The sequence below is a fragment of the Delphinus delphis genome, chromosome 10 (assembly GCF_949987515.2).
Source record: "Delphinus delphis chromosome 10, mDelDel1.2, whole genome shotgun sequence".
Lineage (NCBI taxonomy): Eukaryota > Metazoa > Chordata > Mammalia > Artiodactyla > Delphinidae > Delphinus > Delphinus delphis.
The window spans coordinates 2,102,059-2,129,562 of NC_082692.2; the positions used below are offsets into that span (position 1 = coordinate 2,102,059).

The window sequence follows — 27,504 nt, forward strand, 5'->3', positions numbered from 1 at the left end:
GCCAAGGGGTTCCGGCCATGAGCCTAGACCGGTCGCCAAGCGGCGACGGCTGCCTGTGGGCCCGGCGCATGCGTGATCGGGGCGGTTGGGCAGGTGCGGGCTCAGTGCTGCCAGGAGACCCGGCGCACGCGCGCCTCCGGCGCGGCGGGGGGCGCTCAGGGATGCCAGGGGCCCGGCGCTTGCGTGCTCGGGGCGGCGCGGTGGGGCGGGCTCAGGGTGGCCGGGAGACCCGACGCATGCGCGCTTCCGGCGCGAGCGCGACCAGTGACCATGGTGGCGGCGGCGGCGGCGGCGCAGGCCCTCTCGAGCGCGCGGCGGCTGCGGCTCTTCCTCTCCACGCTGAAGCCCGGGGTCCACGTTCCCCAGGCTGAGCCCGTGGCTGCGTTCAGGTAATGGCGTCGCTCCCCTTCGGGAGCCCCCGCGTCGTTGTCCGCGCGCTCGGGGCGGCGTGAGGGGAGCCGCTGGCCAGGGGCCGGGCTGAGGACACGCGTGGTCATGGCCTCCCCGGCCCCTTGCCCTTTAACCCGTGACCCGAGCGCGGGCGGCGGGGCGGTGCGCTGGGCCGAGGTGCGGCGCCGGGAGCGGCGAGGGTCCGGCGGTGGGAGACCCTCGCTCCCGGCCCGCGTTCCGCGCAGCCCTTCACGCCTGCGGGCAGTGCTCGCGCGCGCTCCTGTCAGGCCAGCCTGGCAGTGCCTGCGCCCCATCAGCTCTCGGAGTCGCGGGCCCCAAGGCCCTGGGTCTCCTTCGCCCCGCTTGCCCGCCTCGAGCTTTAATGTTCAGAAGAATCACCTCGGGAAGCGGGGAGATGGCTCCCCGAGGTGCTGAGGGCACAGGTTGTGGAGACGCCCAGGAATCTGCCTTTCTGTCTTGTGACATGCCCTCCCGCACAGGCTTTGTCTCTGACCCACAGTCTTAAAAGTGGGTGCTGTCGGTCTCAAGGGAGAGTGCGCAGGATATGCGGTTGGAGCAGCGTGAAGCTTGATTTACTTTATTTCCTGCGTACCTGCCTACACACACACACACACACGCACACACACACACACCCCCCCACACACACACACACCCCACACACACACACACACCCCCCACACACACACACACCCCCCCACACACACACCCCCCCCACACACACACACCCCACACACACACACCCCTGGTGCTGGGTCAGTTCCACTCATGACTAGGAAGGTACCTGGCCTTCAGAACCTCACCTGTTGGGAAGCTTCTTATTTGGAAGGAGAAAGGAGAGATCTGACCATGCAGCTCTGTAAGTCAACGTTGAAAAATGCCTATTTATCCAGTGTCCCATTTGCAGAAAGCGATTGAAATGGGGTTCCTGTGATGGCGCCAGTGTCGGTTACGATAAGTTATTAAATGATTGCAAGAAGGCCCCGTCCACTTAGCAGTGCAAATCGTTCCTCCTAAAATAGCTCTGAAAAACAGGTTTCTCTGGATTTTCAACTGCCGTTTTATAAATGCAGTTGCAAATTGATATGATCTGTGATGGGGAAAACGAGCAGTGGTGTTGGTTAATCCGGAAACAAGAAGGCAGTCCGGTGTTAAGTAGGCAAAAGCACTCCTGTAAGACCTTTGCTTCAGAACAGCAGGTGCCTAACCTACAATTGAGTTGCGTTCCAAAACCTTCCCTGTAAGTCTGCTGTTTGGCACTCTGACTCTTTGTATTTCATAATCTGCGAAGTGGTTTATCCCAGGGCCTGGGCAGGAAAGCCTTTTCCACCTGAAATTGTGTGCTATGTGCATTTACAATATTAAGAACTTTACAGAACCTAACAGCCTGCCTGAAGAGAGATGTTTTCCAGTCCAACCTGGGCATGCTCTGTCTGAGCATCAGAGACCCGCCTTCCCCTGGCGCCTGCCCTCACCTTCTGTCCAGCAGTCAGGGTGAATGTGGCCCCGGTGCCTAGCCCCGCTGGGGACTCTGTTCAGCCGGGAGGTTACAGAAGAAGCACGAACAGGAGCAAGTTACTTACCCTCTCTAAGCCTCGTGCCCTGCAGAATTGTTCTGAGGGTTTGAGACAATGAGCGTAAAAGGCCTGGGACATAATAGGAGTTAAGTAATTAGTAGTTACAATTAATAATGATACAAATATGAATATCTAAATAATAATACAGTGTATAGAAGATGTAAAAATAAGTCCTCCAAATTCATGTTACTCCAAGCCCTGGGCATCGCTAATGCTTTATTGTAGCTAATGGTTACTTTGGAAAAAATGTACAAAAGAAATAGCCGAACATACAAGGTACAGAGAATATGGAGGACTTATTAGGTGGCCCCCATTTTAATTCCTAAGCAAAGTGTGACATTCCAGGTGTCGACATTCAGGCGCTCATTTTGGCTTTGCAAGTTACCAGCAGAGTGACTGGGGCCAGTTACCTAAGTAAGCTCTATTCCTCAGCGGTAAAATTAGGTTGAGTCTAATGTGCATCACACAGCAAAATGAATGAGATAAGTAAGCTCTTATCAGAGGACATTATCTAGTTTAACAATTAAACTGTATGTTAGTTCTAGTTTAATTCTTTGCCCCAGATGGTTACATTCTTGCCTGCTCCCACAGGGATCTCTCCCTCCTGACGGGAGGGGGCAGCTCAGCCCCCTCATCAGGAAGTACTTGCTGTTGTATTGCTCCTGACCCCCTTCCCTTCCACAAACTTGCTTGTCCGGCCTCCCAAAAGGAGGGATTCCAGGACAAAAGTGAGGCAGGATCTGGGCTCTTCTGGCTGAGCATGCCTTCCTGCAGGCTGTTTTTAAAAAAGGAGACAGGATTTTTCTCTCCTCTAAGAAATTAACTCAATACAAACTTTCTCAACCTCGGTTGTCTATTGGAGTCTCTTGGAGAACTTAAAAACTACAGATGCCTGGGTACCAGCCCAGAGGTTTTGATTTAACGCAGCTTGGGCATCTGGAGATTTGAAGGTTTGCCAGATGATTCAAATCTAAGTTTGAGTCCCACTGGTATAGTGGGGGCAGGAAATGCTCTCATAAAAGGGGCCGAGCGTGTAGCTGTGTAGGTGTTGCTGCGGGTGTGGTGAACGTGTTGTCTGCTGCGCGCACCCCAGTGTCTCCTCACACTTGGCAAAGTGCGTAGTACTGCTGGTTGCAGATTGAACTGTCTTGCCTGCCGCCTCCCAGGCAACATGGAGCACCCAGCCCAAAGTAGGGGTTCAGGATATACGTGAACGAGTGAATAATATTTCAGAGTTTCGGTGTCTTAGAAAGCACATGCCACGGCTCTACCCCAGAATTACTGAGTGGGTCTCCCAGGATTGTCCCAGGCAGGTGTTTTGTTTTTTTTTTTTTGCGGTACGCAGGCCTCTCACTGTTGTGGCCTCTCCTGTCGCGGAGCACAGGCTCTGGACGCGTAGGCTCAGCGGCCATGGCCCACGGGCCCAGCCTCTCCGCGGCATGTGGGATCTTCCCGGACCGGGGCACGAACCCGTGTCCCCTGCATCGGCAGGCGTACTCTCAACCACTGCACCACCAGGGAAGCCCCAGGCAGGTGTATGTTTAACTCCACAGGTGATTGTAATGAACACATCTGCTTAAGAACACCTGGGTTAGAGAAGTGATTAGTGGGAGGGAGAAATTGATAGCCCAAGAGAAAGGGGTTCATTTTTCTTTAAGTTTTCTATCTATCCTTTTGCCTACCTGAGAGTTTGGAAAATTTGGTGTCTTGAATGGGGTTCAAAGTGATGAGCCCATGTCAGGGCCATTCCAAGGCCTGGGCTCTGCAGCCTGCTTTTGTCTCAGCGCTCTTTTAACAATGTTATCGGAGGCCTGACTCATCTGAGAGCCCTTTGATAAGCTGGAGGGAAAATGCAACACTCCTTTCAAGTATATTTATGTGGAAGATCATTCAATAACTATTATTTTTTCAAATAAAACTTTTTTCTTATGTTTGAAATTGATTTGCTTTTGTACACGAACAGTTTTCTGTCCTGTTTCCCCAACCTGGGGATGGATGCAAGGTTTTGGGAGCCTCCAGTAACCCCAGGGGTAGACTGGTGGATAATGGCAGGTCCCTCAGGTGTGACGACAGACAAGGTGTTGGTGACAGAACGCCAGGCACATTTCCTGCCCGATAGCCTGGCTGCAAACCCCTTCCCCACTTGGCCCCAACCTTTGCTCCCTCTCCGCCCCCGTGCTCTTGCCAGGCTGAGCTTGCCCGGTCCCCACGTGTGTCCCCAACCCCTGGGCCTTTGGTCATGCCATTTCTTCTTGTACAAGCACCCTCCCCATCACATTCTTTCTTCAGAGTTGTACCCGTCTTGGAAGTTCATCTCAGATGCTGCTTTTTCAGTCTGTTCCCGGTACCTCCACCCAAGCCTGATAGAATCTCTCCATCTCTCTGAAGCCACCTTCAAAGTCCTCCGCCCTAGTAACCCTTCCCTGCCATTGAGCTCCCATCACGCCCAATTCTAGACTGCCAGGTTTTATCTCTATCTTCTTAGGCAGCCAGAAGAATGTGGGATGGGGATAATGAGAAGAAAAGAAATTTGGAATGGGGAATCAAAACACCAATACGGCAGAGCACAGAGGGAAGTCCAAGGCCTCTGGCTGGAGAGACTTCGGACTGGCCACGAAAGGGAAGCCCGTGTGAGCCCGGCCCTGGAGGGGTACAGGCCTGAGAGCCAGCAGCCCCTGGGTGTGAAACCCAGTGGCTCAGACCTCGAGAGAGATGGGGGGGCCTCATTATACATGACGTCTTCACGGTGCAAAATGCCTCTTCAAGCATGTCCTTCACACTGCTGGGAAGGGGGCCTCTCGAGAACCTGGAGGGCACGAGGAGTGATAGAGGTGCACAGTCTCCCTTAGCTGAGCTGAGCGAGCGCTGGGCACCTGTGTCTGTCTGGGGAGCTGCCTCGTTTCCTGTGCCGAACGCAGGCGTCTGACAGCTTCTCCCCTCCCTGAGGGTGTGCAGACGACGCTTCCTCTTGCCGATGAATGGATGTAAACCATGTTTCCTGAAATGACTCTGTCAGTGGAGCCTTATTCGCCTTATCTTGATTCTGGAGCTGTGCGAGGAGCAGGATGTTACTCACAAGTAACAGCAGGGTCTGTGCGACACGACCATGGCTCGGTGCTGCTATTATTGCTCCTCCCGTAATATTTCTGAGGATGACGAGCTCGTATCAGTAGTTATGTCAGGCCTTACTACCACTCAGGTCTGTCACATTTTTCCAGAAGTCGTGTGTTCAGACTCGATGTGCCTGTATCTGGCACGTTTGTTGCAGCACCTGTCCTGGCGCGCCTTTCCGTCCCTTCCGCGTGTCCCGCAGCCGTCTGGGGAGTTGATGGGAGGCTCCTAGGGCCTGATGCAGGGCCCTGTATGTGCCGTGTTGGTGTGCACCCTCACGTTGCCATCCTGGAGCTTCCGCGAGAGCAGTTGAGGACGCTGCCCAGGGCAGAGCCCCTGGGGTGGCACACGGTTAGATGCTGCAGCGTGGGAGGTCTTGGGCCAGGGAGGGCTGGCGTGGGGAGGGCTTTGATATGGACCTGCCTATCTAACAGTCAACGCAGAAACATTTCAACATCTGAAAACCAGTCTGGCCACATTGGTGCAGACGGGCATTCCTGACCAGGGGGCCCTCATGTGGCTGGCTGGAGAATGGAGAGGCCAGATGCCTACAGGACAGCCTCGGGATCAGGGCCTTCCCCCTGGACCCTGAGACCAGCCTCATCCTTGGGAACGCCGCCAATGCAGCTTAAGGTCCGGCTGCCTCCTCTGGACCTGCTGAGGCCTAGACGAGTGGCTCCAGGGTCTGTGCTGGTGCCCACCCGGCATTCCATGGCGGGGGCTCCCACCTCAGCCTGCACCTTGGCACCCCAGCGTGGGCCTGTAGGGTGGCCTGTGTGGCCATTGACTTCAGCAGGCCTCTCGGTGCCTCTGTGGGATAAGCCCTGAGCTGGTGCTGCAGGATGTTCAAACATGGAGACGCAGCCCAGATCTGCAGTGTGGTGGGGAGGGGACACACGGGTCCCTTTTAGGTCTGGAAGACTGAAGCATGCATCAGGATAATCCGAGGGACCTGGGGAGGGCGCTGCAGGCGATTCGCGTATAAAGGCCTGGCTCTGTCCTCACATTTGTGCTGCTCAGTAGTTTTCCTCTGGGGATGGGGCTTTTCTCTTCCAGCTCCTCTGTGACCTCCGCCAAAGTGGCTGTGAACGGCGTCCACCTGCACTACCTGCGGACTGGAGGTGGAGAGCACGCGGTCCTGCTGCTCCCAGGAATGTTGGGTCTGGAGGTTTTTACCGAATGCTCTGCATGCTGTGTCATCTGTGCTGCGTTCACAATCCCAGATGCCCAGGCTTGATGATTAACTTTAGTGCTTTGCTGAGATGCTTTAAGTAATACTTGCTACAGTCAGTTTTAGGTGATGTAGAAAGATACCTTTCTACTTTATGCAGTTTTTATTCCTTTAAATACCCAGTTTTCTCCCATGCAAGTCCAACACTGTGTAGTTGCTTACAACTTAGGGGGATGACGGGTCAAGGAAAGCATTGTGGGAAGAAGGGATGGGTGAAGGAAGGAGATGAGTGGGTGACCAGCAGCCCAGTTTGCCTGGAATTGAGGGGTTCCAGGATGTGAGACTTCTGCTGCTCAAAGTTGGACTGATTGCCCTGTTGTACTTGACTATATGTTCAGCTAAGATCAGAGCTAAGAACAAAACTGGGCTTAAAGACTTTTTGAAGGTCGGAATTAGTTTGGCGTGAACGGAGCGTGGTAAAGCCAGGTGGGTTGTGATCTCCTCTTATAGATGAGTAGTTTAGATGTAGAAAGTTCGGGGTGGGGGAGAATTTCCAGTGATCCCAGGGCATCTCAAATTTGGTTTTAAGGGTTTTAGTATTGTTTTATTTTTAATTTAGTTAAGTAATCCCAGTGTATACTTATTTCCTTACGATTTGCTTCCTTCTCTTAAAAGTAAAATGCTAAAATTTTTCAGTCACGTGATGGTTCAGCTCGATGTAGCCTCAGCTGACAGTGGCACTGTTGTGGCTATTGAGGCGTCTCTGTCCAGATAGTATTTAGTATCTTTTTCCCTTGAGCTGTTGTAATGGAGGACCATATTTCCTCCAATGGCTGACGTAGAGCTAAAGCAATGAACAGTTTGCCATTGTTTCAGTATTGCTGTCATTATCCAGGTATAAAAAGCTTTTGGCAATTTAGTTTTTGCTTGTGTAAAACATTAACCTGATTCAAAAATCGAACAGCAAGTTTCTCCCCTAAACTACTGTCCCCCAGCACTCAGTTCCCCTACCCACGGGCAACCAGTGTTGATGTGTTTCTGTCTCAGGTATCATATATCGGTAACTATTCCTTAAAGTCATTTCATTAAGGTTTTAGTATTCAAATGGTCTTTGCACTGGTCTTCAAATGTATACCTGTGTGCCAGGTATTATTGTTTCTGCAATTGGTCTTTAGTTACACTGTTGCCTTTTCCCACCTTCTCACCTCCTGCCCCTCTTTCAGCACAGTTCCCTGGAAGACCCTCCAGTTCAGTGATCATGAGAGAAGCTTGAGATGTCAGAGCAGTAGACGTGTGCTGGAAATCCAGTTACGTTTTCAGCTTGGGTTTTCTGGGTGATTTACCTGATGCTGAGGAAGGTATATCTTGTCAGGAAGAGTGACATCATCATCCTTGATGACATTAAATGATCCTGCAGCATTGAAAGACATTTTCTAATAATTGCCCGTTTATTAAGCGAGATGTTTAGTATCCATTTGTGACCTGAGCTGTGAGTCCCCAGAAATCAAGCAGAGCTTAGAAATGAGATGCTGACTTGCCCTTGGACTGGGCTCCTTGGGAGTCTGGCCTTCCACACTGTGTGGACCACACAAGACACACCTGCCTGTGCACACGGTGGCCGTGACCGTGTGGGCAGGCTGGGGGCTGCCGGTCAGGTCCGCCGCCGGCCTGAGAACGTGGCTCTACTTGCTAACATACGCTGGTTCATACAGTTGTCATGAAACAAACTAACTTGATTTCTTCCCTCCACACCCTTCCCTCCCCCCTCATTTCAGTGTTTGAGTTTAATTTTCTGGTTTCTAGTTATAACCATAAAATAAAACCTTCAGGGCTATTCACATTAGCTTAGTAAAAGACATCTGGGATTTTAGAATTCTGCTTTGAATGACTAGGATCAAATCTCATTAATGTGTCTACACATATTATTAAGATCTCTCTCATTTGTAACAGTCATTTTTTTAAAAAAAGAAAGAAAAAATAACCCAGAATCATGTTGTATCAGTAAGTTTATTTCTATGCAGTTTCATGATTTTTTTTTTTTTAATAAAAAGCACGAATAAGCTGAAGACAGATCAAACGTGCTGAAATGATACACGACCAAATGAAAAATCAGGACCTCTGTCCTTCTCATAGTAGCCACTAGGGGGAGGTGGGGGGTAGGTCTGAACTCCAGCAGGAAAGGAAGCTGCTTTGCTGGTTACAGCTGAGGTCTAACTTTGAGTAGAAACTATAGTTACTTTAAGTTTGTAGTTGTTTCTGCTTCTGATGTAGTGTGCTTGAAACAATGAAAGCATTTACTGGAGTGTAACCAAGTGACTGCTTTTAGGAAGTGGAGAGACTGATTTTGGACCTCAGATTGAGAACCTGAATAAGAAGCTCTTCACGGTGGTTGCCTGGGATCCCCGAGGGTACGGACATTCCAGACCCCCAGATCGAGATTTCCCAGTAGAATTTTTTGAAAGGGATGCAAAAGATGCTGTTGATTTGATGAAGGTGGGTCTCTTAGGCAAGAGCCCAGAGGAGGAGGGTGGCTGGGCCTGTCTTCATTTATTTTGTTTTTGTTTGTTGTTTCTTCAAGGGTAATACCACGTTACTCCTATAGAGAATTCAGGGTTCAAATGGGTATAAAGAGGAAAACATATATCAAACAATCTAACTATTTAGAGGTACTGCTACCAAGACTTTGAGGCTCTACCTTTCTGGGCAATCTTATTACATGTATAAGCACACAGTCCTGTATGGATGGCATCCTACGATACCTAATGATTTTCCAGCTTACTGTTCATTGAACAGTTGATCAAGGAGTTACTTCCATGCCAATAAATACAAATTTACTTCAGTTTTATAATAGGCACTTAGTATTCTGTTGTATGGATACACTGTGTCTTAACCCCCCTCTCCTGATGGTAGCTAAATCATCTCTAAGTTGCCTTGTGTGTGTGTGTGTGTGCGTGTGCGTGTGCGCGTGCATGCAATTATACACGGAAGTGCGGTGAACATTGTGTTGTGCATGGAAGTTGTGGCGCTCATGTTTTGCTATTGCAGACAGTGCTGGTGTGGGCTTCCTGGACCTGTCCTGGTACATGTGTGTGAGAGCTCCGTGCACATTTAGGAGATGACTTGCTGAGTGGCGGGAGATGCAGATATTCATTCTACAGGATAGTGCCAAAGTGTTACCCACAGTAGTCACACCAATCTAGAGTCCCATCAGCAGGTGTCTTGGACTGATATTCGTTACTTCTTTAAATTTCCCCAGTCATTCGGTGTTTACTTCTCGCCAGCATCTCTGAGATGCTCATCTTCCCTGTCAAACACATTCTTGGAGCCTGGCTGATCACCCGAAGATCAGTGTAACCACCATCATTCTTTCCCGGCTTTCCTGTAGCCAGTTCTTCCCATAGTTGCAGTCAGTGGCTTTACCAGATGCAGCGACTGTCCCGTTTCCCTCTCTGATCTGCATACCTGTCCTCAAAGTCTTCGCTCAGACCTGCACGGACGCACACACTTTGTCACGTCCAAGTACAGCTGATCTCCACTGTTTCTGGTTCCTTGAGACTTTATCCAACCAGAAGATGTAGTCCCCTCATCATTCAAAACAGTACTATGTACTTAGTTTTTATGACCATCATATTTGCACCACAACTAATTGAGAGAAGCATTTATGTCGTCAAATGGTGGACTCTAGGATTTTTCTTTAATGGCCAGTTGACACTCCACACACCACAGCTGTGTCGATTCTGATACTTGAGGATGATCAAGCTCTCTCCGCGGCGAGGAGCCATGACCTGTGCATTTCGTGGTGTTTGTCACAGATGCTGAAGTTTAAGAAGGTCTCTTTGCTGGGGTGGAGTGATGGTGGGATAACAGCCCTCATTGCAGCTGCAAGATACCCGTCCTACATCAACAAGATGGTGATCTGGGGGGCCAACGCCTACGTGACCGACCAGGACGAGGAGATTTATCGGGGTAAGTCCCTCCACCTGGAGAGCAGCCTCCCCTCCCCCGACCTTTCTCAGGCCTTGTTTTGATGTGAGTTGACAAGTCATGTCTCATCCGTTTCCTCGGCTGTAATGTGGGAAGGTGGTGACTTCTCAGGAGAGTAATGCAATTTAACTAGTCTGTATTTTCAAGTTTCCTATTTCCAGAAGTGACACTTTATATGAGTCAGGAAAAGGCTAATAAGTAAAGTTCGTATTTACATTTCCTGCTGTGATAGTGACCCTCAAGGAAGGAGGGGGTTGACATGAAGTGTTATTTACAGGCTCATTTCAAGTAGTGAGTGTGGAAGGGAACATTGTATTCAAACGTGAACCCACATACTTTGATAAAGAATCGTTGTGCTAGTCACACTTTTTAAGGTTGTCCTTCAAGCTTATCTCTGAGGATTTTTAGAGACGGGGAACAGGGGCTGGCAGAGTGCAGCCCGTGGGCAGACCTGGCCCACTGCCTGTTGGTGTCAAGCTGAGGCTCTGGTAGAGGGGACCAGCGCTGTGACTGCTGGGGACCCAGAGGGGTGCTTGCCTCCAGCCTGGGCTTGCTACCCAGGCCTGTACTGGGGGCCTCCTCGCCCACCAGGCGTTCCAGCTGTGGCAACTCAGGAGTCGTGGTGCCCCCAGCAAGCTGCCCAGATTGAGAGCACTGGGCTCGCGGGACGAGAGGAGGGCGCACTGAGGTCTGGGGGCCCCTGGGGCGAAAGTGCAACTGACTGAGGCTTCCCCCACTTTCCTGGCTCCAGCCTTCGGCCCCTCTGTTTCTCTTCAGGAGGCGACAGCAGGTGTGTGGGTGATGACGCCCGGCCCCGCCGTGGCTTCCCTCCTGCGTCGCCACTGCTCCTGAGGCTCCATTGCCCCAATTTGTCAGCGTGTTTTCTTAACAGAACTAAGAAACAAAACCCTCCTCGGGAAGGCCTCCTCACTGAGGCGGACATCCCGTCGTTTACTTCCGCTCCTTCTTAAATGTGTTATAAGGTAATACACTTTAAAATATGTATTTTAGCATATATCTTATATAATAGGATATATACTATAAAACAATGTATATTTATAAAACAAATATTTTATATACTTAATTTTATATAAATAACGCATACATGTATAGCATCTCTATAAATTAAATGTCGAACATATAATAGATAATATTTTTATTTTGATTATTTCATAGCTGAAGTTTTAGTTTAACTGTATAATATTTGACCCATATAAGGCAACACCTGCGACGTGAATGGACCCACCAAGGAGCACAAGGTCAGTCACTGCTGGCCCGCGCGCTGCTTCCAGCCTGAGTTGTCCATCCATGTGCCGTCTTGAAGACACTATCGTCACATACATTCATATCCCTAAACGACACATAATTTAGTTTTATTTGTTTTTGAGCTAAACAGGGTGCCTTCATACTATATGGCATTTTCTGTGACTCACTTTTTACACATAGTTTTCTTAGAACGCCGTTTCTGAGGTTCGTTCGTGACGTTGCTGTGTGGCGTTCTGTTGGGCACACCTGTTGCACTTTATCCTCCCTCTCTTTCCTCCTAGTGTTGCTGTGAGCATCCTTGTGTGCGTGCTCGGCGTGTGAGCAGACCTCCCTGGGGAGGATGCCCGTGCTGGGGCGGCTGCGCCGTGCTTGCAGATGTGCCCTTTCAGGTGGCAGATCATTTTCCAGCAAAAGAAGCTTACACTTCCACCACCTTAGCTTAGATCCTCAACAGGAACTTGGAACTATCAGAGCTCTTAATTCTGGCCAAATGGGTGTAAGATGGTATTTTATCGGAGGTCTTAATTTGCATTTTCCTGTTACTAATGAAATTGAGAATCTTTTCATGTGTTTATGCACCACTGGGGTTTCTTCTTTTGCATTTTACCTATTTGTGTCTTTTTACTGGTTTTTAAATTTTTATTGTGTAATATATGATACATGTAAATAACACAGTATGTTTCACAGGTGTATGTTGGGAAGTGTAACAACAGAACCAGCACCCAGGAGGCCCCACCCAACTCAAGCATAGAGCACTTCTGATCTGAGCACAGTGTTATTGATGTGCAGTGTTACTTTGTTTTTTGGTTTTTAGTAACCTGATGACTAACTCCTTGCTGGTGAGTCATTGTGTTAGTAGTTGTGCTACCAGTGTGTGACTTGTCTTTTTGCTTTCTTTCTGGACAGAACTATTTAATTTTCGTGTGAGGAAATGGTACAGTGTTTTATTTTCTCATTGCCTTGGTGAGTTTTTAGTTGAGGCATAAATGACCTGTAACGTTGAGCTGCTCTTACGTTTGCCGACGCGTCTGTCAGCTCTTTGCTCACCTTTCTTCCTTCCCCCTCACATGTCCCTTCTAAGGCCCTCTCTCTTCTCCCTGAAATTGTTCTTCAGAAGTTCTTTAAGGGCAGGTCCGGTAATAGTCAACTCAGCTCTTACTTAAAAATGTTTATTCACGCGCACTCTTGAAACACGGTTTGGCTATAAGTACAGAAATAGAAGTGGAAGCGCATCTTCTCTGCTGTTCTGGCGTCTTCTGCCTTCCGTACCTGCTGTGTGGGTCTGACTGTCCTTCCTTTGGAGTGATATGTCTGATCTCTGGCCCTTTTTCAGATTTTCTCTTTTTCTTTGGTACACTTCTGTTTTACTACCCCGTGTTGGATTTCTTTTTGTTTATCCTATTTGGGCTACATTTAACTTTTGTCTGGATTCTTTTATCAGTTCTGAGACACACTGTCACCTGCTGATTCCCTCTGACAGTAAGTCCCCTTCCCCCACCCACCTTCCCCCTCTTGCCCCTCCTCCCTCTCCTCCTTTGGGGACTGATTAAACTTTGTAGACCGAGCATTTCCATCTCCCCGTTTCTATTCATCTCTGTGTCTCTGTGTGTAGGGCTCTGCATAATTTCTTAAGCTTTCTCTTCCAATTTTCTAGTTGTTTCGTTATCTTTACAAAGATTCTGATTGCCTTGTGGTCTTTTTTTTTTTTTTTTTTTTTTTTTGGCGGTACGCGGGCCTCTCACTGCTGTGGCCTCTCCTGTTGCGGAGCACAGGCTCCGGACGCGCAGGCTCAGCGGCCATGGCTCACGGGCCCAGCCGCTCCGCGGCATGTGGGATCTTCCCGGACCGGGGCACGAACCCACGTCCCCTGCATCGGCAGGCGGACTCTCAACCACTGCGCCACCAGGGAAGCCCGCCTTGTGATCTTTGATGAGGAGTGGATATTTGCTTACTCTTAATCTGAAAACAAACAAAAAAGACAGTGAGCATAAGTTGAGAACACTTTCCTTCAGAGAGGATGTCCATTTGCTCCTCTTGGGAACTATGGATGGTACCAGGTTGGGACCATTTCCATCTCAGGTTCAGCTGTGTCCTCCCTCCGCCAGCCAACAGTCACCTTCCCCTGAAGCAACCCTGCCTTTGAGTGGTCTTACCACTCTTTGCTCTGTTTTCAGGGTTCTCTTACACACAGACACACACACACACACACGCATACACACACACACACATACACACTCTAGTTTCCATCAATTACTGCAAACTCCAGCAGTGCAACAAAAATTATATATTATGAAAGAGCTAGTTGTTCCACTGCAAGAGGGCCTTCCCGAGGATGTGGTCTGCTACACAGCCAAGGGCAGAGCCATCTCTGGGGCATTTCTCACGGGCCGTCTTCATGCCGTCGTGCCAGCCCCTCTCTCCTCTTCCTTCTTCCCAGGTCTCCTGCCACCTCTTCATTTTCTGGCTTCTTCTCTGCATCTCCCCACCAACCCCGCCCTTGACCCCATCTGGAGTCTTCTCAGTTTTGTGCAGAGCAGTTCAGCGTCCTCAGCCTCTGGACTCAACCCTGGGCGTCCGTCTGCGGGTTCAGAAGAGTGAGCAAGTGAAAGGCAGGCACTGTCTCTATCAGGGTCAGCCTGCCTCAGACGGCAGTTCACTTTAAAGGTGGCTTTTAGCCGTTATTTCCTTTCTTAACAGAGAGTCATCTGTAATATAGTTTGTAGTTAGTAGTTACACCCATGTGCCTTCAGTGGCAGAAATTAGAATGAATGATGTGTGTGCATTTCTCAACGTACATAAATGCAGTTCAGAAAAAACTCCTGTTATAATGTCATTTTCACTTAGATGACCCTAATTAGGGGAATGTCTGCTTTTATCTTATACCTTTAACAGAAAGCATTAATTTTAGATCAATTTCATTCACTTGGTAAGAATCTACTGGTCCCTCTTTTGTGCCTGAGGGCCACAGTGGGGGACAAAACAAAGCAAAACCCCACACACAGAGCTCACATCTTGGTGGGGACCCAGCACTTGGCCCTCACCACGGACACAGAAGCCACTGGAAGTGACCAGCCCTGAGCAGAGTGATGGAGGGCAGGGTCGGGGAAGGCCTGGCCGACCTGGGCGAAGCCAGCGTGAGCCACGTGGAGACTGGGGGAACACTGCCAGCTGGCAGGACAGCCAGTGCCACAGCTCTGAGTGCACTGCGCTTGGAGTATTTACAGATGAACTCTAGTCTGAGACTAAACCCATTCTTGCCCACACATCTGTCTTTCAGGTATCCGAGACGTGTCTAAATGGAGTGAGAGAACAAGAAAGCCTCTGGAAGCCCTCTATGGGTTCGACTACTTGGCCAGAACCTGTGAAAAGTGGGTGGATGGCATAAAGCAGTTTAAGCATCTTCCAGATGGTAGGTTACGTGAGCTATTCAACGGTCCCTTTGCTCATTAGAGAGGCTGCTTGAGTCCCCCAGATGCTCGAGGATTCCTCGGGGATTAACGCGCTCGCCCACTGTCCTTCCACAGTGATGTGTGAACAGAGGGTGCTGGTGATCGTGTACAATGCGAGTTCTTGTGTGATAGACCCGCCTTGCACCAGAGACAGACCATGCGCACAAAGGGTCACATTGTTGAGTCTCTCGTAGCAGACTGTTCTTTTTCCTCCGAATCCTTTGTGTGTATGATGGCAAAATCATTCTCCAGAGGCCTCAGATACTCTGCACTTTCTAATTCCAGGGTGGGTGATGAGAGAACAGACACCAGATTTTCTCTTTTTCACATTCAGAGGTGCACCCCACTGCATCTTCTGTTACTAGGACAGAAAAGGAGGGATTCTCTGTCATGACCGTCAGCCCCAGAGGAATTAGTATGAGGAAGAAAGTATTCAGTCCTTTCCCAAGTTCCGAGCTAAGTTGTGTCACTTTAGCTGTGACAGATGTCTTCCTGTCTTTATCTGAAAAATTAACATGGTTTCCAATAACAGGAAGAATTGACATCCTGAAGAGAAATTCTGAATTAAAGTCTATTTTTTATAGCTATTTACATTTGTAGTCTCTCACTTTTCTAATTGCTAAAAGAATCGAGACTAGGTAAGATCTAATCTTGAAGCACATTCAGTTACAAAATTGTTGTGATTCAGGTACCAGTTTGGTCTATTCAGTAATCATTTCCAGAATGAATCATCTGTCAAAACTTTCATAATGAGAAGGACATTTGGAAATGTTACTTTTTTGGTTTAAGTTCAAAATAGCAAGTATATCCTGTTCAAATGCACTATCCACCCATAGAAACAGGTCCTTGAAATGTATTTCAGGAGAATGAAAAGACAACTACAGACTGGGAGAAAATATTTGCTAAAGGACTTGTATCCAAATATACAAAAAACTCTTAAAACTGAACAATAAGAAAACAACCCGAATAAAAGATGGGCCAGACAACAACGAGATCCCACTGTACACCTCTTAGAGTAGCCACACAGAGGAATTTTAGGACAGTGAAAATGCTCTGTATAATATCATCATTGCATCCACGTCATTATGCATTTGTTCAGACCCACCAAATGTGTCCACCAAGACTGTGTGCCCGGGGAATACCCCGGACTCAGGGAGGTGATGGGGCGTCCGTGCAGGTTCATCTGTTGTAAGAAGTGTCTGACGGGGTATCGACGATGGAGGAGGTTGTGCGTGTGTGGGGTTAGGGGTACGTGGGAGCTCTCTGCCTCCCACTCAGTCCTGCTGTAACCCTGAAACTCTAAAAAATGCAGTGTATTAAAGAGGGAAAGTGAGGGAGAAAGTGTCATGACACAGAGAATCTGGAAATGTATGAATCGTCTACGGCAAGGCTGTTAACAAACTTATCTCCCCTCAGTACTGATTCCTCTGACAGGAGCCCTTGTCTTGTACGCGAGGCTATGGCTGCTCAGTTCAGTTTCGGGATTGAGCGCCAGATCTGGAGTCAGGCCCGGGGGCGGAGTCTGGCTTTGCCACGTGGCTGCCGTTTGAGTGGGTTCAGGCAGGTCGCTTAGCCTCTCTGAGCAGCAGTTCCGGGTCTGTGAACTGGAGATACTGGGAACTACCCCAGGAAGCTGCTGGGAGGATGATATACGTGAGGTGAGGTGTTTTTATACATACACACGTGTATATAAGGTAGGTGAGGTTTTGTATACTATGTGAGGTTACATACGTGAGGTTTTATATATATATTCCACGTGAGGTTGTACATGTGAGGCTTCACGTGTATACTCACACGTGAGGTTCCGTACGCGCGGCTTTGGTACAGTACCAGCTCCAGGGTGAGTGCTCAGGAAAAGGTTAACCGCTACTACTGTAAAAGTACTTGAGTGACGAGCAGTTGTGCTACTGTACGAGTTAAAGCCTGGACCTCCTGTGGCTCACGGGTGCCGAGTCACTGGGACGGCTCCTGACACGCGGGGTGGGCTCGGGAACACTGGCGTTAATCGCCACGGGGCTGCTCAGTGGCGGGTGCGGCCCCCCCCAGGGCCAGCAGGCAGTGACCCCCACCCAAGAGGAGGGAGGAGCCACTGCCTGGACAGCACTCAGGGACCCCGGCTTTCTCAGGGCAGCTGGGGAGGACAGGGCTAGCTCTGGGGTGCCTGCTGGGAGCAGGGCACCGCCTCTTAGCGGTACAGCCACCCCGGGGATGTATGATTGTCCCTGACCAACCGAGAGAGGCCAAAAAACTCATGGAGTTAGGGCACCCCCAAGATTTCCCCAGCAGGAAATGGCAGGACAGGAAGTGGAACCTGACTTGTGCCATGTGAGCCTTAGAAATGCTGCCACACATCAGGGTGAGAGCCTCTGTCAGGGGTGTTGGGGCGGGACGGATGGACAGCAGCTTCTGCACAGCTGCAGTTGTATCTTCACCGTGAGGGACACAGGCTTGAGGGCCAGAGGGCCCCACTGAAGACACTATTTCACGGGAGGAGCTTTTCAGGTAGCAAGCGCCTACCATCGTTCGGCAGACAGCGAACGGCCCCACGTAATATAGAGACTTGTGGGGTTTTTGTTTGTTTTAACTACTGTTTTCATGAATTATGAATTTAAATCAGGCAAGAGTGCTTGTTCACTGGTAGAGCTTAAAAGAAAAAAGCCAGGAGAGAAACAGAAAAGGAAACCCAAAGAATGTCAGAGCTGGAAGGCACTCAGACCCCGACTGATCCAGGCCAGTCTCGTAGAGACAGATGCTAAGGGCGGGGGGTGGGGGTGGGGGAGGTTGTCCGCGCTCTGCGCCTCCCCACCCCTAGGAGGGTCACGGGAAAACAGAGTCTCCGTGTCTTTCAGGTAACATCTGTCGGCACCTGCTGCCCCTGGTTCAGTGCCCCACCCTAATCGTGCACGGTGAGAAGGACCCTCTGGTCCCGAGCTTCCATGCCGACTTCATACACAAACACGTGAAGGGGTCACGGTGAGTCCAGCGTGAGCCAGCACTCTGCCCTGGGGGCTTGGGAGGTAACCGGGAGAAGCTCTAGGAAGAGAAGAAGCATGAGGGTTGGGTTTTTCAGGTGCATCCCGCCCGAGAGGAGGGATTTTTGTCCCGTGTGAACCAACAGTCCTGCTGTATTTAGGGAACAGGGGGCCAAGGAGCCCTGGCATCCGAGGGCAGGAGCTCTGAGGGCTGCAGCACATCAGCCTAAACAGTCACCTATCATTTGGGAACTTTCGTTATAAAAGCACTACTCACCCAGTAAAGAAGGTTTGTAAAATCAAAAGAAGAAAGCAATCGCCGTTGCTTACCATCCATTTAACTACCTCCATTAATAGCAGTTTTGTGCACTACTCCTTTCTAGTTCTTTTAACATAGATACAGTCATATTCAACTCTGATTCCTGCTTTTTTCCCACTTAAAATTATGTTGTAAACTTTTCGTGTTATTTCAGCCTTAAATATGTACACATCAGAGGAGAACCTGTTATTCAGAATCACAAAACAGCAGCGTCTGCCAAGCCAGCTGTGTTGGTGGCCCCTTCGATTAAATGGCAGAGACACGTTCCTTGTCTGTGTAGCCCCGTTTCTGCCAGCCAGCCTGGGGACGCCAGAGAACCTAATAAGACATGTCAGCAGAAATTCTGTTCTTCAACCCCATTTGTTTTTATATGGAACAGAAATTTATAATTTAAATACTTTGGCTGACACGGGAGCCAGCTTCTGCTGGTGCTTATATCAAGATGAAAATTCCACGTTGAGCAAGCTCAGAATTTCCTTGATATGCAGTGATGCACATCCTGAAGGAGAAAATGGGATGTGACCAGGAGCTGGTGGCCTGGCTTTGTTTTTTTTAAGCAAACCTACTGGAAAATAAACACCCAAGTGAGCCTTGATCCCTTCAGAGACTGTATATGAATTCCAGAGCTGCTGTCATTAGTCAGGACGTCTTTGGAATTGTACAGAATTCTTTGGAAATTGGCGTTGTTAGTGACCTAAGAACACCCTCCCACCCCCCCGCCCCCGCCCTGACCCTCCATGAGCCGATTCCGATGCCCTGCAGGCCAGCCCTGCCTGGTAGGTCAGCAGTGGTCCCTGAGCTGAGAGTCCCCACGGTCCAGCAGGGAGAGTAGAAACAGCTCCTCTACCTCCTAATCATACTAGTTATTCCGTGATCGATTTTAACAAATGTCTCAGAGAATTTTTAAATGTGGGAGACACGCTTCTTATTCTGCAGTAAAACAGCATTCCTACAATTCCTGTCTAATTCCTGTGTCCAAAGAGCATTTTATATTTAAAAGGCATTTCACATATGATTACATACTTCACAACAACCTTATGGGAAAAGATTTTGTCCCAATTTACAGATGAGAAAATCAAGGCTGAGACGTGTTAAGTAATCTTCCAAGGTTGCATGGCTAGTAAACGACAAATCCTGGGGTTTTTTCCTCCTAATACAGTGCGTTCCCCCACAGCACAGCTGCCTCTCATAAACATACTCTTATTTTAATATGATGGTAAGATGCCTGTGTTATATGCTTGCTGACCTGGTTAATTGTCTTCTAACTTCAGAAATGACAGGTTTTTGCACAGTGAGTCTCATGATAAATGCAGTGTGTCCCTTAGAGAGCCAGATTCAGTAAAAAGTCTGCAGGAAAGTTTAATTTAGGAATTCTGCTCCAGACCCATCTCCTAGCAACAGGATACATCAATATGGGAGAAGAATATTCCCTTGCCATTCAGATGTTAATGGTTTTGGTACACTCTCTTATGGAAGGTCATTTTCTTAGAGCAGGATTCTTTGGAAAAAATGAGTTGAGAGTAAAGTGTTACACTTGCTCCCTTCCTCTGCCAGAAGAGCCCTTTATGTTGGGCGTGAACCTAAAACACGGTGGTTGATTCTGGACCCACAAAAAGAGGGTCGATTCCTTGAGCACCAAGGTCGCCCTCCGACTGTGCACAGGCCTCTCACCCCAGGGGGGCAACTCCGAGTGCAGGTGCTTCCGACGAACTTGGGGTTTCATTTCCCTGCCAGGTACATTTATGATTAAAGAATTAAAGGCACAAGTGTGTCGCTCAAAGATTGTACTACAAATAGATAATCAGGTGTGAAACGAATGCCTTTCTCTCCTGGAAGGGGGCCGAGCGCAGGGTGGGTGCTCAGCAGGCCCACTTCCTGCCTGTGACAATTGTCTCTCTCTGTTCTCTTTGCTGGAGAAGAACCACAGCATCTCCTGGAGACAGAGACCTCAGAGATCACTCAAGTTCAGTGATTTTAGATTTTGTTTTTAGGCAGTTGAGCCCTTCCTCCTAACAAACTCTTCTGCAGAAGTCCCAGATACAAAGCATAAGATAGTGGTCGCTGTGATTTTCCCCCGCTCGGCCAGCCCTCCCTCCTAGATCGCACAGCACTGACACCGCCGCCTGCCTGTCTAGCCAGCCTCTGCTTGAGCGCCTCCAGTTGCCGAGCACGCCTGGTCCTCGGGGCCACCCAGCTTGCTGTCACAGTTGGCGCCGAGCAGAGCCTGCGCCCTTCGGACCCTTCGGGGCTGGCGTGGACGGGCCCCTGGAAGCAGAAGGGCTGATCTGGCTCAGGAGAGGGTGAGGCTTCACGGAGGGTGTGACCACCGCGCTGCAGTGGAGACACGGGGTGCTCGCCGTGCGTGGTCGTCAGCTCCGGCTGCTGTGACAAAGACCGCACACTGGGCGGCTGAAACTACGGACATTGAGGCCCTCACAGTCTAGAGGCTGGACGTCCAAGATCAGGGTGGCAAGGGGTTGGTCTGTCCTGAGGCCTTTCTCCTTGGTGTGCAGGTGCCACGTTCTCCCTGTGTCCTCACACGGTCGTCGCTCTGTGTGGGCATCTGTGTCCTGATCTCTTCTCATAAGGACACCCATCAGATTAGGTTAGGGCCCACCTGTGTGACCTCACTTTAACATAATACCTCTTTAAAGACCTGATATCCAAGCACGGTCACACTGAGGTACTGGGGTTAGGACTTCAACATGCGAATTGGGAGGCGCGGCTCAGCCCACAACAGTACGTTTCTGAGGAGGTTCTCAGATCTCAGAAATTGGGGGCCCAGCAGAGATCAGGATCTGGGTTCAGACCCGGCTACGCGTGACCAGCCCCTTGCCCCTTCCCTGCCTGGAGTCCCGCGCCCCTTGCCCCTTCCCTGCCTGGCCAGGGCCACCCAGCCTCCGGGCACAGCTTGGCTGTCTCTTTCTGCTCCTCCACTTACTCACTGTTCTGAGGCCACGCGGCCCCTTACTGGCACCTTACTAGCAGCAGCGAGCAGGCCATCCTCTGTCCCGGACGCGGTCTAGTTCAGCCTCAAGGCACTTGGTACACGGTGAAAGGAAGAATGCGAGCATCGCACGGCCACATCTGTGGGTGGCAGGGGTCCCTGAGTGGTGACTCAGGCCCGGAAAGTGTGTTGTGGAGTCCACCTGCAGGTTCTGGGGCCAGAGAACAGACCCGGAAGGAAGGACGAGGGCCGGAGTCCACGTGTGCAGAGAGGTGGGGCCTTGGGCTCTGTGTGGGCCAGAGGGGAGGGGTGGGAAACGGAGTCGCGCCTGGAGACCAGAGTCAGGGTTTGGGGGCCCTGAGCAGCATTCGCAGCCGCGGTGGCTACAGCACAGCAGGGGCTCAGATGGACCCGGGGGGGGGGGGCGGTGCTGGTGATGAATCGTGCCCGTAAGCAGGTGGATGTGTTTCTGTACCTCTGTTTCCTGTGTGTCACATGGGGATGGTGATGCCTGTCATCTCAGATAACTTTCTGAGGAATGAATGGGGATGTATGTGCACGTTCAGACGAATAAGAATTCGGCACACGGTAGCTGCCTTCATGGATGGAATGCTGGTGTGGGTGTAGGTGGTCTGGGGCCCAGGAGGCAGCAGGGTAGAGCTCGATGGGCAGTCAGGCACATTGCCCTCGGTCAGCTGTACGTGTGCACACACACGTATTTATATATCGTATACGTGTGTGGACATGTAATATAACTATAGTGAGAGAGGATTGACTTACTATGGGAGTCAGGCATTGGCTTGTGCAGCTACAGAGGCTGAGAAGTCCAAGATCTGCAGTCAGCAGCTGGAGGCCCAGGAGAGCTCATGCTGTGGTTCAGTCTGACTCTGAAGACCAGAGAACCAGAAAGAGCTGATGTTGCAGTGCGAGTCTGAAGGCAGGAAAAAGCCAGTGCCCCAGTTTGAAGACAGGCAGGAGGAGTTCCTCTTGCTCAGGAGAGGGCCAGCCGTTTGTGCTATTCGGGCCGTCAACTGATTGGATGAGGCCCACCCACGTGGGGAGGGCAGTCTGCTGTGCTCAGTCTGCTGATTCAGATGTGACTCTCATCCTGAAACACCCTCACACACACACCCAGAATCATGTCTGACCAAAGGCACCTGTGGCTCAGCCAAGTTGACACGTAAACCCAGCCCTGGCGGAGGGCAGCTGGCAGGAGCTGTCCTCAGAGGTCTTGGCCTGGCGGTGGGAGCGCTAAGGGTGCCTGGGTTCCCCAGGTCGTGGGTCAGGTGCTGGCCTCTGTCTGATCACAGGAGGGAGGAGGGGCCTCGCTCTGCAGCTTCCTGGCCTTGTCCAGTCTGGCCAGCGGTGGGAAGATGGCCCCAGACCTCCAAGGTGAGCAGGGGGGTGGCGTGCCCCTGCGGGCGCGAAGTAAAACGGTCTTGTGCTGGCAGCAGGTTCGTTCCGGTTCCGTGGAGAGGGGGTCTGGCAGACACCGAAGGAAGGGGGACGCACCCCCCTCAGCTGCCCGGATGACCCTTCCCACCCCCTCCTCAGCTGCTGTTTCTAGTTCCTCCTCTCTGACTGCAGGCAGCTCAAGAACCGCTTTAGGGCCAGGTTCCAGGATTAACTCCAAACAGGACCAGCCTCATCCTTACAAAGCCGGGTCCTGGTGTCTCACAGTGGGGGGAAGGGAGGGGCTCATCCTTTCTAGACAAATCTCACCCATGACATTTTCTAAAATCGTTTTTTTAACACCTTTATTGGAGTATAATTGCTTTACAATGGTGTGTTAGTTTCTGCTGTATAACAAAGTGAATCAGCTATACATACACGTATATCCCCATATCCCCTCCCTCTTGCGTCTCCCTCTCACCCTCCCTATTCCACCCCTCTAGGTGGTCACAGAGCACCAAGCTGATCTCCCTGTGCTATGCGGCTGCTTCCCACTAGCTATCTGTTTTACATTTGATAGTGTAAATATGTCCATGCCACTCTCTCACTTCGTCCCAGCTATCCTTTCCCCCTGCTGTGTCCTCAAGTTCGTTCTCTACGTTTGCATCTTTATTCCTGTCCTGCCCCTAGGTTCATGAGAACCATTTTTATTTTAGATTCCATATATATGCGTTAGCATACGGTATTTGTTTTTCTCTTTCTGACTGACTTCACTCTGTATGACAGACTCTAGGTCCATCCACCTCACTACAAATAACTCAATTTCGTTTCTCTTTATGGCTGAGTAATATTCCATTGTGTGTATGTGCCACATCTTCTTTATCCACTCATCTGTCGATGGACACTTAGGTTGCTTCCATGTCCTGGCTATTGTAAATAGAGCTGCAATGAACATTGTGGTACATGACTCTTTTTGAATTACGGTTTTCTCAGGGTCTATGCCCAGTAGTGGGATTGCTGGGTCGTATGGTAGTTCTATTTTTAGCTTTTTAAGGAACCTCCATACTGTTCTCCATAGTGGCTGTATCAATTTACATTCCCACCAACAGTGCAAGAGGGTTTGCTTTTCTCCACACCCTCTCCAGCATTTATTGTTTGTAGATTTTTTGATGATAGCCATTCTGACTGGTGTGAGGTGATACCTCATTGTAGTTTTGATTTGCATTTCTCTAATGATTAGTGATGTTGAGCATCCTTTCATGTGTTTGTTGGCAATCCGTATTTCGTCTTTGGAGAAATGTCTGTTTAGGTCTTCTGCCCATTTTTGGATTGGATGGTTTGTTTTTTTGATATTGAGCTGCATGAGCTGTTTATATATTTTGGAGATTAATCCTTTGTCAGTTGCTTCGTTTGCAAATATTTTCTCCCATTCTGAGAGTTGTCTTTTCGTCTTGTTTATGGTTTCCTTTGCTCTGCAAAAGCTTTTAAGTTTCATTAGGTCCCATTTATTTTCATTTCTCTAGGAGGTGGTTCAAAAAGGATCTTGCTGTGATTTATGCCATAGAGTGTCCTACCTACGTTTTCCTCTAAGAGTTTTATAGTGTCTGGCCTTACATTTAGGTCTAAAATCTCTTTAAGGTAAGAATTTTCCAATTGCGGTCGATTGTGGTCGCCAGCAAACGTAAATAAATTGTCTCCAAGTTGGAACATTTTGTTGATACGCTGTACATAACTGGAACCTTCATAACGACTTTCTTACATTGTGAAGCACAATACAGATAGAATAATGGACGAATAGCAAACGTGTATTAAGTGTCTACTGTGCGCCCAGAGATAATTTCATCTTCAGAATAACCCTCTGGGGTGGACACTGTTACTGTTCCCACTTTCCAGGTGAGCAGCTGCGGTTCAGGGAGATGCTGTCGCTTGCTGGTAAAGAGCCTACGTTGGTCAGACTGGGTTGTCTTGCCCCCATAATAGCCAGCGCCTTCAGCCTGTTTCTCCTTCGCCCACTCGCACGTAGGGAGCACCGTCCAAGGACTGTCCAGGAGAGGTGGAGGGAGACTAGAGGGACTTGAATTCCTCAAAAGGTCTAGAGTCACATTTCTTTTTCTAAAGGTGCTAAATGCAGTGAGGAACCTGCCCCAGCAAATAGGATCTAGCATCTACCCCCGAGGGGTCCATCCTCTCCAGCTGAGCCGTGTGTCTGGCAGTGGGGAATTTCCTACTCGTTTTCCTGGAAAGTGTGATTGTTTGAACACCACTCTCCAGGAGCGCGTGATTTGATCCTTTGTTAAGTGGGTGAGAGTCTGGGTCAGCAGCAGTGGCCACGCTGCCTTGGCAGCCCCGTATTTACACCCGTCCGGGGCAGTGCTGCCCCAAGAGGAGCACATGTCAGGGATAGTGACCTCTGTATCAGACCTCAGGGAAGGCTGTGTTGAGGACCCCGAAATGACCCCAACAGCTATCAAGGAGCAGAGCTGTCTTATTCATACCCTCATTTATCCATCTGTCTGTCCGTCCCTCTGTCTGCCCATCCTCAGTCCAGTGCAGTTCTGAATGTAGATGCCTCGGAGCAGGGCTCCCCTATTTTTAACGAGGGGCCCAGTTGTTATTTCCCGAGACTGAGATTACTACTGGGAGAACACAGACAGCACTGAGGCTAAAAGACGGGATCGCAGCTGCTGTCTCTCCTTCCTTCTTGGGCGTCTGAACAAATAATGGGAGTGGGTTGACTCCCCACACAGGAGGACTTGCAGGTTTGGCAGGGTGGGTCTCTGCTTCAGAGTCCAGCTTGGTCCACGTTGGAAGGTGCAGGGTATCCCAGACATGCCCTTCTGTGACTGCCAGCATCCTCGGCAGTTGGTTCTTTTCTGTCTCCTGAGAACAGAGGCCGTGACTGTCCCTGTGAGCCCCGTCCCTCTGGAGGGCAGCTGGTCCCTTCTCTGGGGTGGTGCAGCTCATACTTCTTTTCTGAATAGCATTAACGTTGACTTGGAAATGCCCTGGTTATTGTTAATGGCGTTATTAACCTTCCCCAGGGCCTCAGAAAGATGCCAGCAACAGATCCTCCTTTCAAGCCAGTGATCTTGATAGTCTGGGTTCCCTCACACCCCCGCAGTCCCCGTGTGGTTGTTTGCAGGAGGCCCAGCATCGCACAGGGACAGCTCTGTTCCAAGCTCCCTCTTGCCATGCGTCCTCCCTCATGTTCACTGAGGTCCCTAGAGCTCTCAGCTCCCCACCCCGTGGAAAGCACAGAGAAGCAGGAAATGCAGTAACTGGCAGTTTGCCCCAGTGTAGTCCTTTTAACGTCTAACTGTATTGTGGACAGAACAAGTCAGACTTGTGCTTATATCCTAGAACCTTTAATTTGTTTAAAACTTATTGTCTGCACTTTTATAGCCAATAAATAGAATGTGTAACTCAGAAGTCTGCCTTTATTAAAGAAACTGCAGACCAGCCACATTTGACCAAAGCCCTGTTGAAAGGAAGAAGCCTCCCGAGGATGGTGAGGTGTCTTGACAGCTGCACAACCAAGGGCGGGTGGCTAATGCAGGTTCCTGCTACCCTCACAAGCTTCAGGAACATTTACTTACCCTTCGTCTGGTGGCTTGTATGCAGACCTGCTCAATCCTCCAAAATGACGGGGTGATTTGGAACCTTGAACAACAGGCCTACAGGGGCTGTGAATTCTGGTTTGTGTTTTCCCACTACATAGATATTCCAAGAGGTTCCAATCCAGTGGATTCTGCACACTTCCTCTTTTTATCATCTTTCCAACCCTCTCTCTCAAAACCAATGTTATTAAAAAGATTTTTTTTCTTAGGTAACCACCAATTACATCTCCCACTCTGTCAGGTTTGCAGTCAAACTATTTCTTACCTGATTCAATTCCAAGCACAGTGTGTGTGCTCTGTCACTGTTATGTCTCTCTTCTGGGACCATTCGTAAGATGTACCTTACACTTTCTTCCTAATAGAGGTGATGGAAAAAAACCAGGGCAGTTTCTCACTTGAGGTTTTCATGAAACAATAGGGAGGGTAACAGGTTTTTAGGTGATGTGCCGCTAACCATAATCTTTTTTTTTAGGTTGCATCTGATGCCAGAGGGCAAGCACAACCTGCATTTACGTTTTGCAGGTGAATTCAACAAGTTAGCGGAAGACTTCCTGCAGTGACAGTGTCCCCGAGGACATGTGACCTGTGAATCCTGAGCCTGGGGCTTGAGCCTGGTGCTGCCTTGGAAACCCACCTGCGGGTCACCCCCCAGTTCACCTGCCTTTCCAGGCTCCCCGCGCCTCCCCACAAACGGCTCCTAATCCAACAGCAATGATAAGCATCCTCTAGCTTTCATAGCTACAAAAATTAAACCTGATTTTTCAGTGTTGTTAATTTCTACCATTGTCTTAAAAAATAAATTGCTATCATGATTTACTTTACTTTCAGGTTAACGTTCAGTGAAGCATTTGTAGTGTTCACGACCGCTCCTCTAAGATGAGTTGAATTTACGCGGTGCCTTTTATCTGAGAGGTGCAAGCGTGCACTGGTCTTTGTATTCATCACATTGTTCACAGAGAAGTGGCTAAGCTGAAGACAGCCCTCGACCGGGGCCCTGGATTCCACACGTTCACGGGGTTGCTGCAACCACAGCAAGCCGAGGAGGGAGGTCGGCTTTGTCCCCAGATCTCTATCCACCTCCACACACCTGGGCTCCTTTCCTTGAATACTTTGGGTCAGTGAAGCTAAAAATATGCCTTCTGGTCTCTCTTTATTAAAAGAGAGGAAAGGCTATTAATTAAAAACATGAAAGTAGAAATCCTGTTTTCTTAAAATTACTAAACCTGGAAACACTTAGGAAACATTTAGTGAAAGAATAAAAATTGTTTGCAATAAAAATTAAGAGACCACG

The 27,504-nt window shown here is 49.6% G+C and overlaps 1 protein-coding gene across 3 annotated transcripts; it reads left to right on the top strand.

Annotated features, from left to right (window-relative positions):
- Positions 1-234: 234 nt before the first annotated feature.
- On the top strand, positions 235-27,500 carry BPHL (biphenyl hydrolase like). 3 transcript variants are annotated; one of them, XM_060023722.1, is made up of 7 exons: positions 238-389; positions 6,153-6,256; positions 8,594-8,760; positions 10,080-10,233; positions 14,795-14,926; positions 17,816-17,939; positions 26,736-27,500. In XM_060023722.1, the coding sequence occupies exons 1-7, from the start codon at positions 271-273 to the stop codon at positions 26,737-26,739; spliced, it is 804 nt and encodes a 267-aa protein (XP_059879705.1). In that variant the 5' UTR covers positions 238-270; the 3' UTR covers positions 26,740-27,500. The 3 variants fall into 3 exon arrangements, with proteins under 3 accessions (XP_059879706.1, XP_059879705.1, XP_059879704.1); XM_060023721.1 differs by having other exon boundaries at positions 239-389; positions 26,686-27,490; XM_060023723.2 differs by lacking the exon at positions 17,816-17,939 and having other exon boundaries at positions 235-389; positions 26,686-27,500.
- The last annotated feature ends 4 nt before the right edge of the window (positions 27,501-27,504 follow it).

What these genes read in the sequence shown, in the direction of transcription:
- BPHL (XM_060023721.1), top strand. Translation starts at nt 271, where the DNA reads ATGGTGGCGGCGGCGGCGGCGGCGCAGGCCCTCTCGAGCGCGCGGCGG. An exon ending in GAGCCCGTGGCTGCGTTCAG is followed by an intron (nt 390 to 6,152) that starts GTAATGGCGTCG and finishes TTTCTCTTCCAG; the next exon opens with CTCCTCTGTGACCTCCGCCA. An exon ending in AAACACGTGAAGGGGTCACG is followed by an intron (nt 17,940 to 26,685) that starts GTGAGTCCAGCG and finishes CTTTTTTTTTAG; the next exon opens with GTTGCATCTGATGCCAGAGG.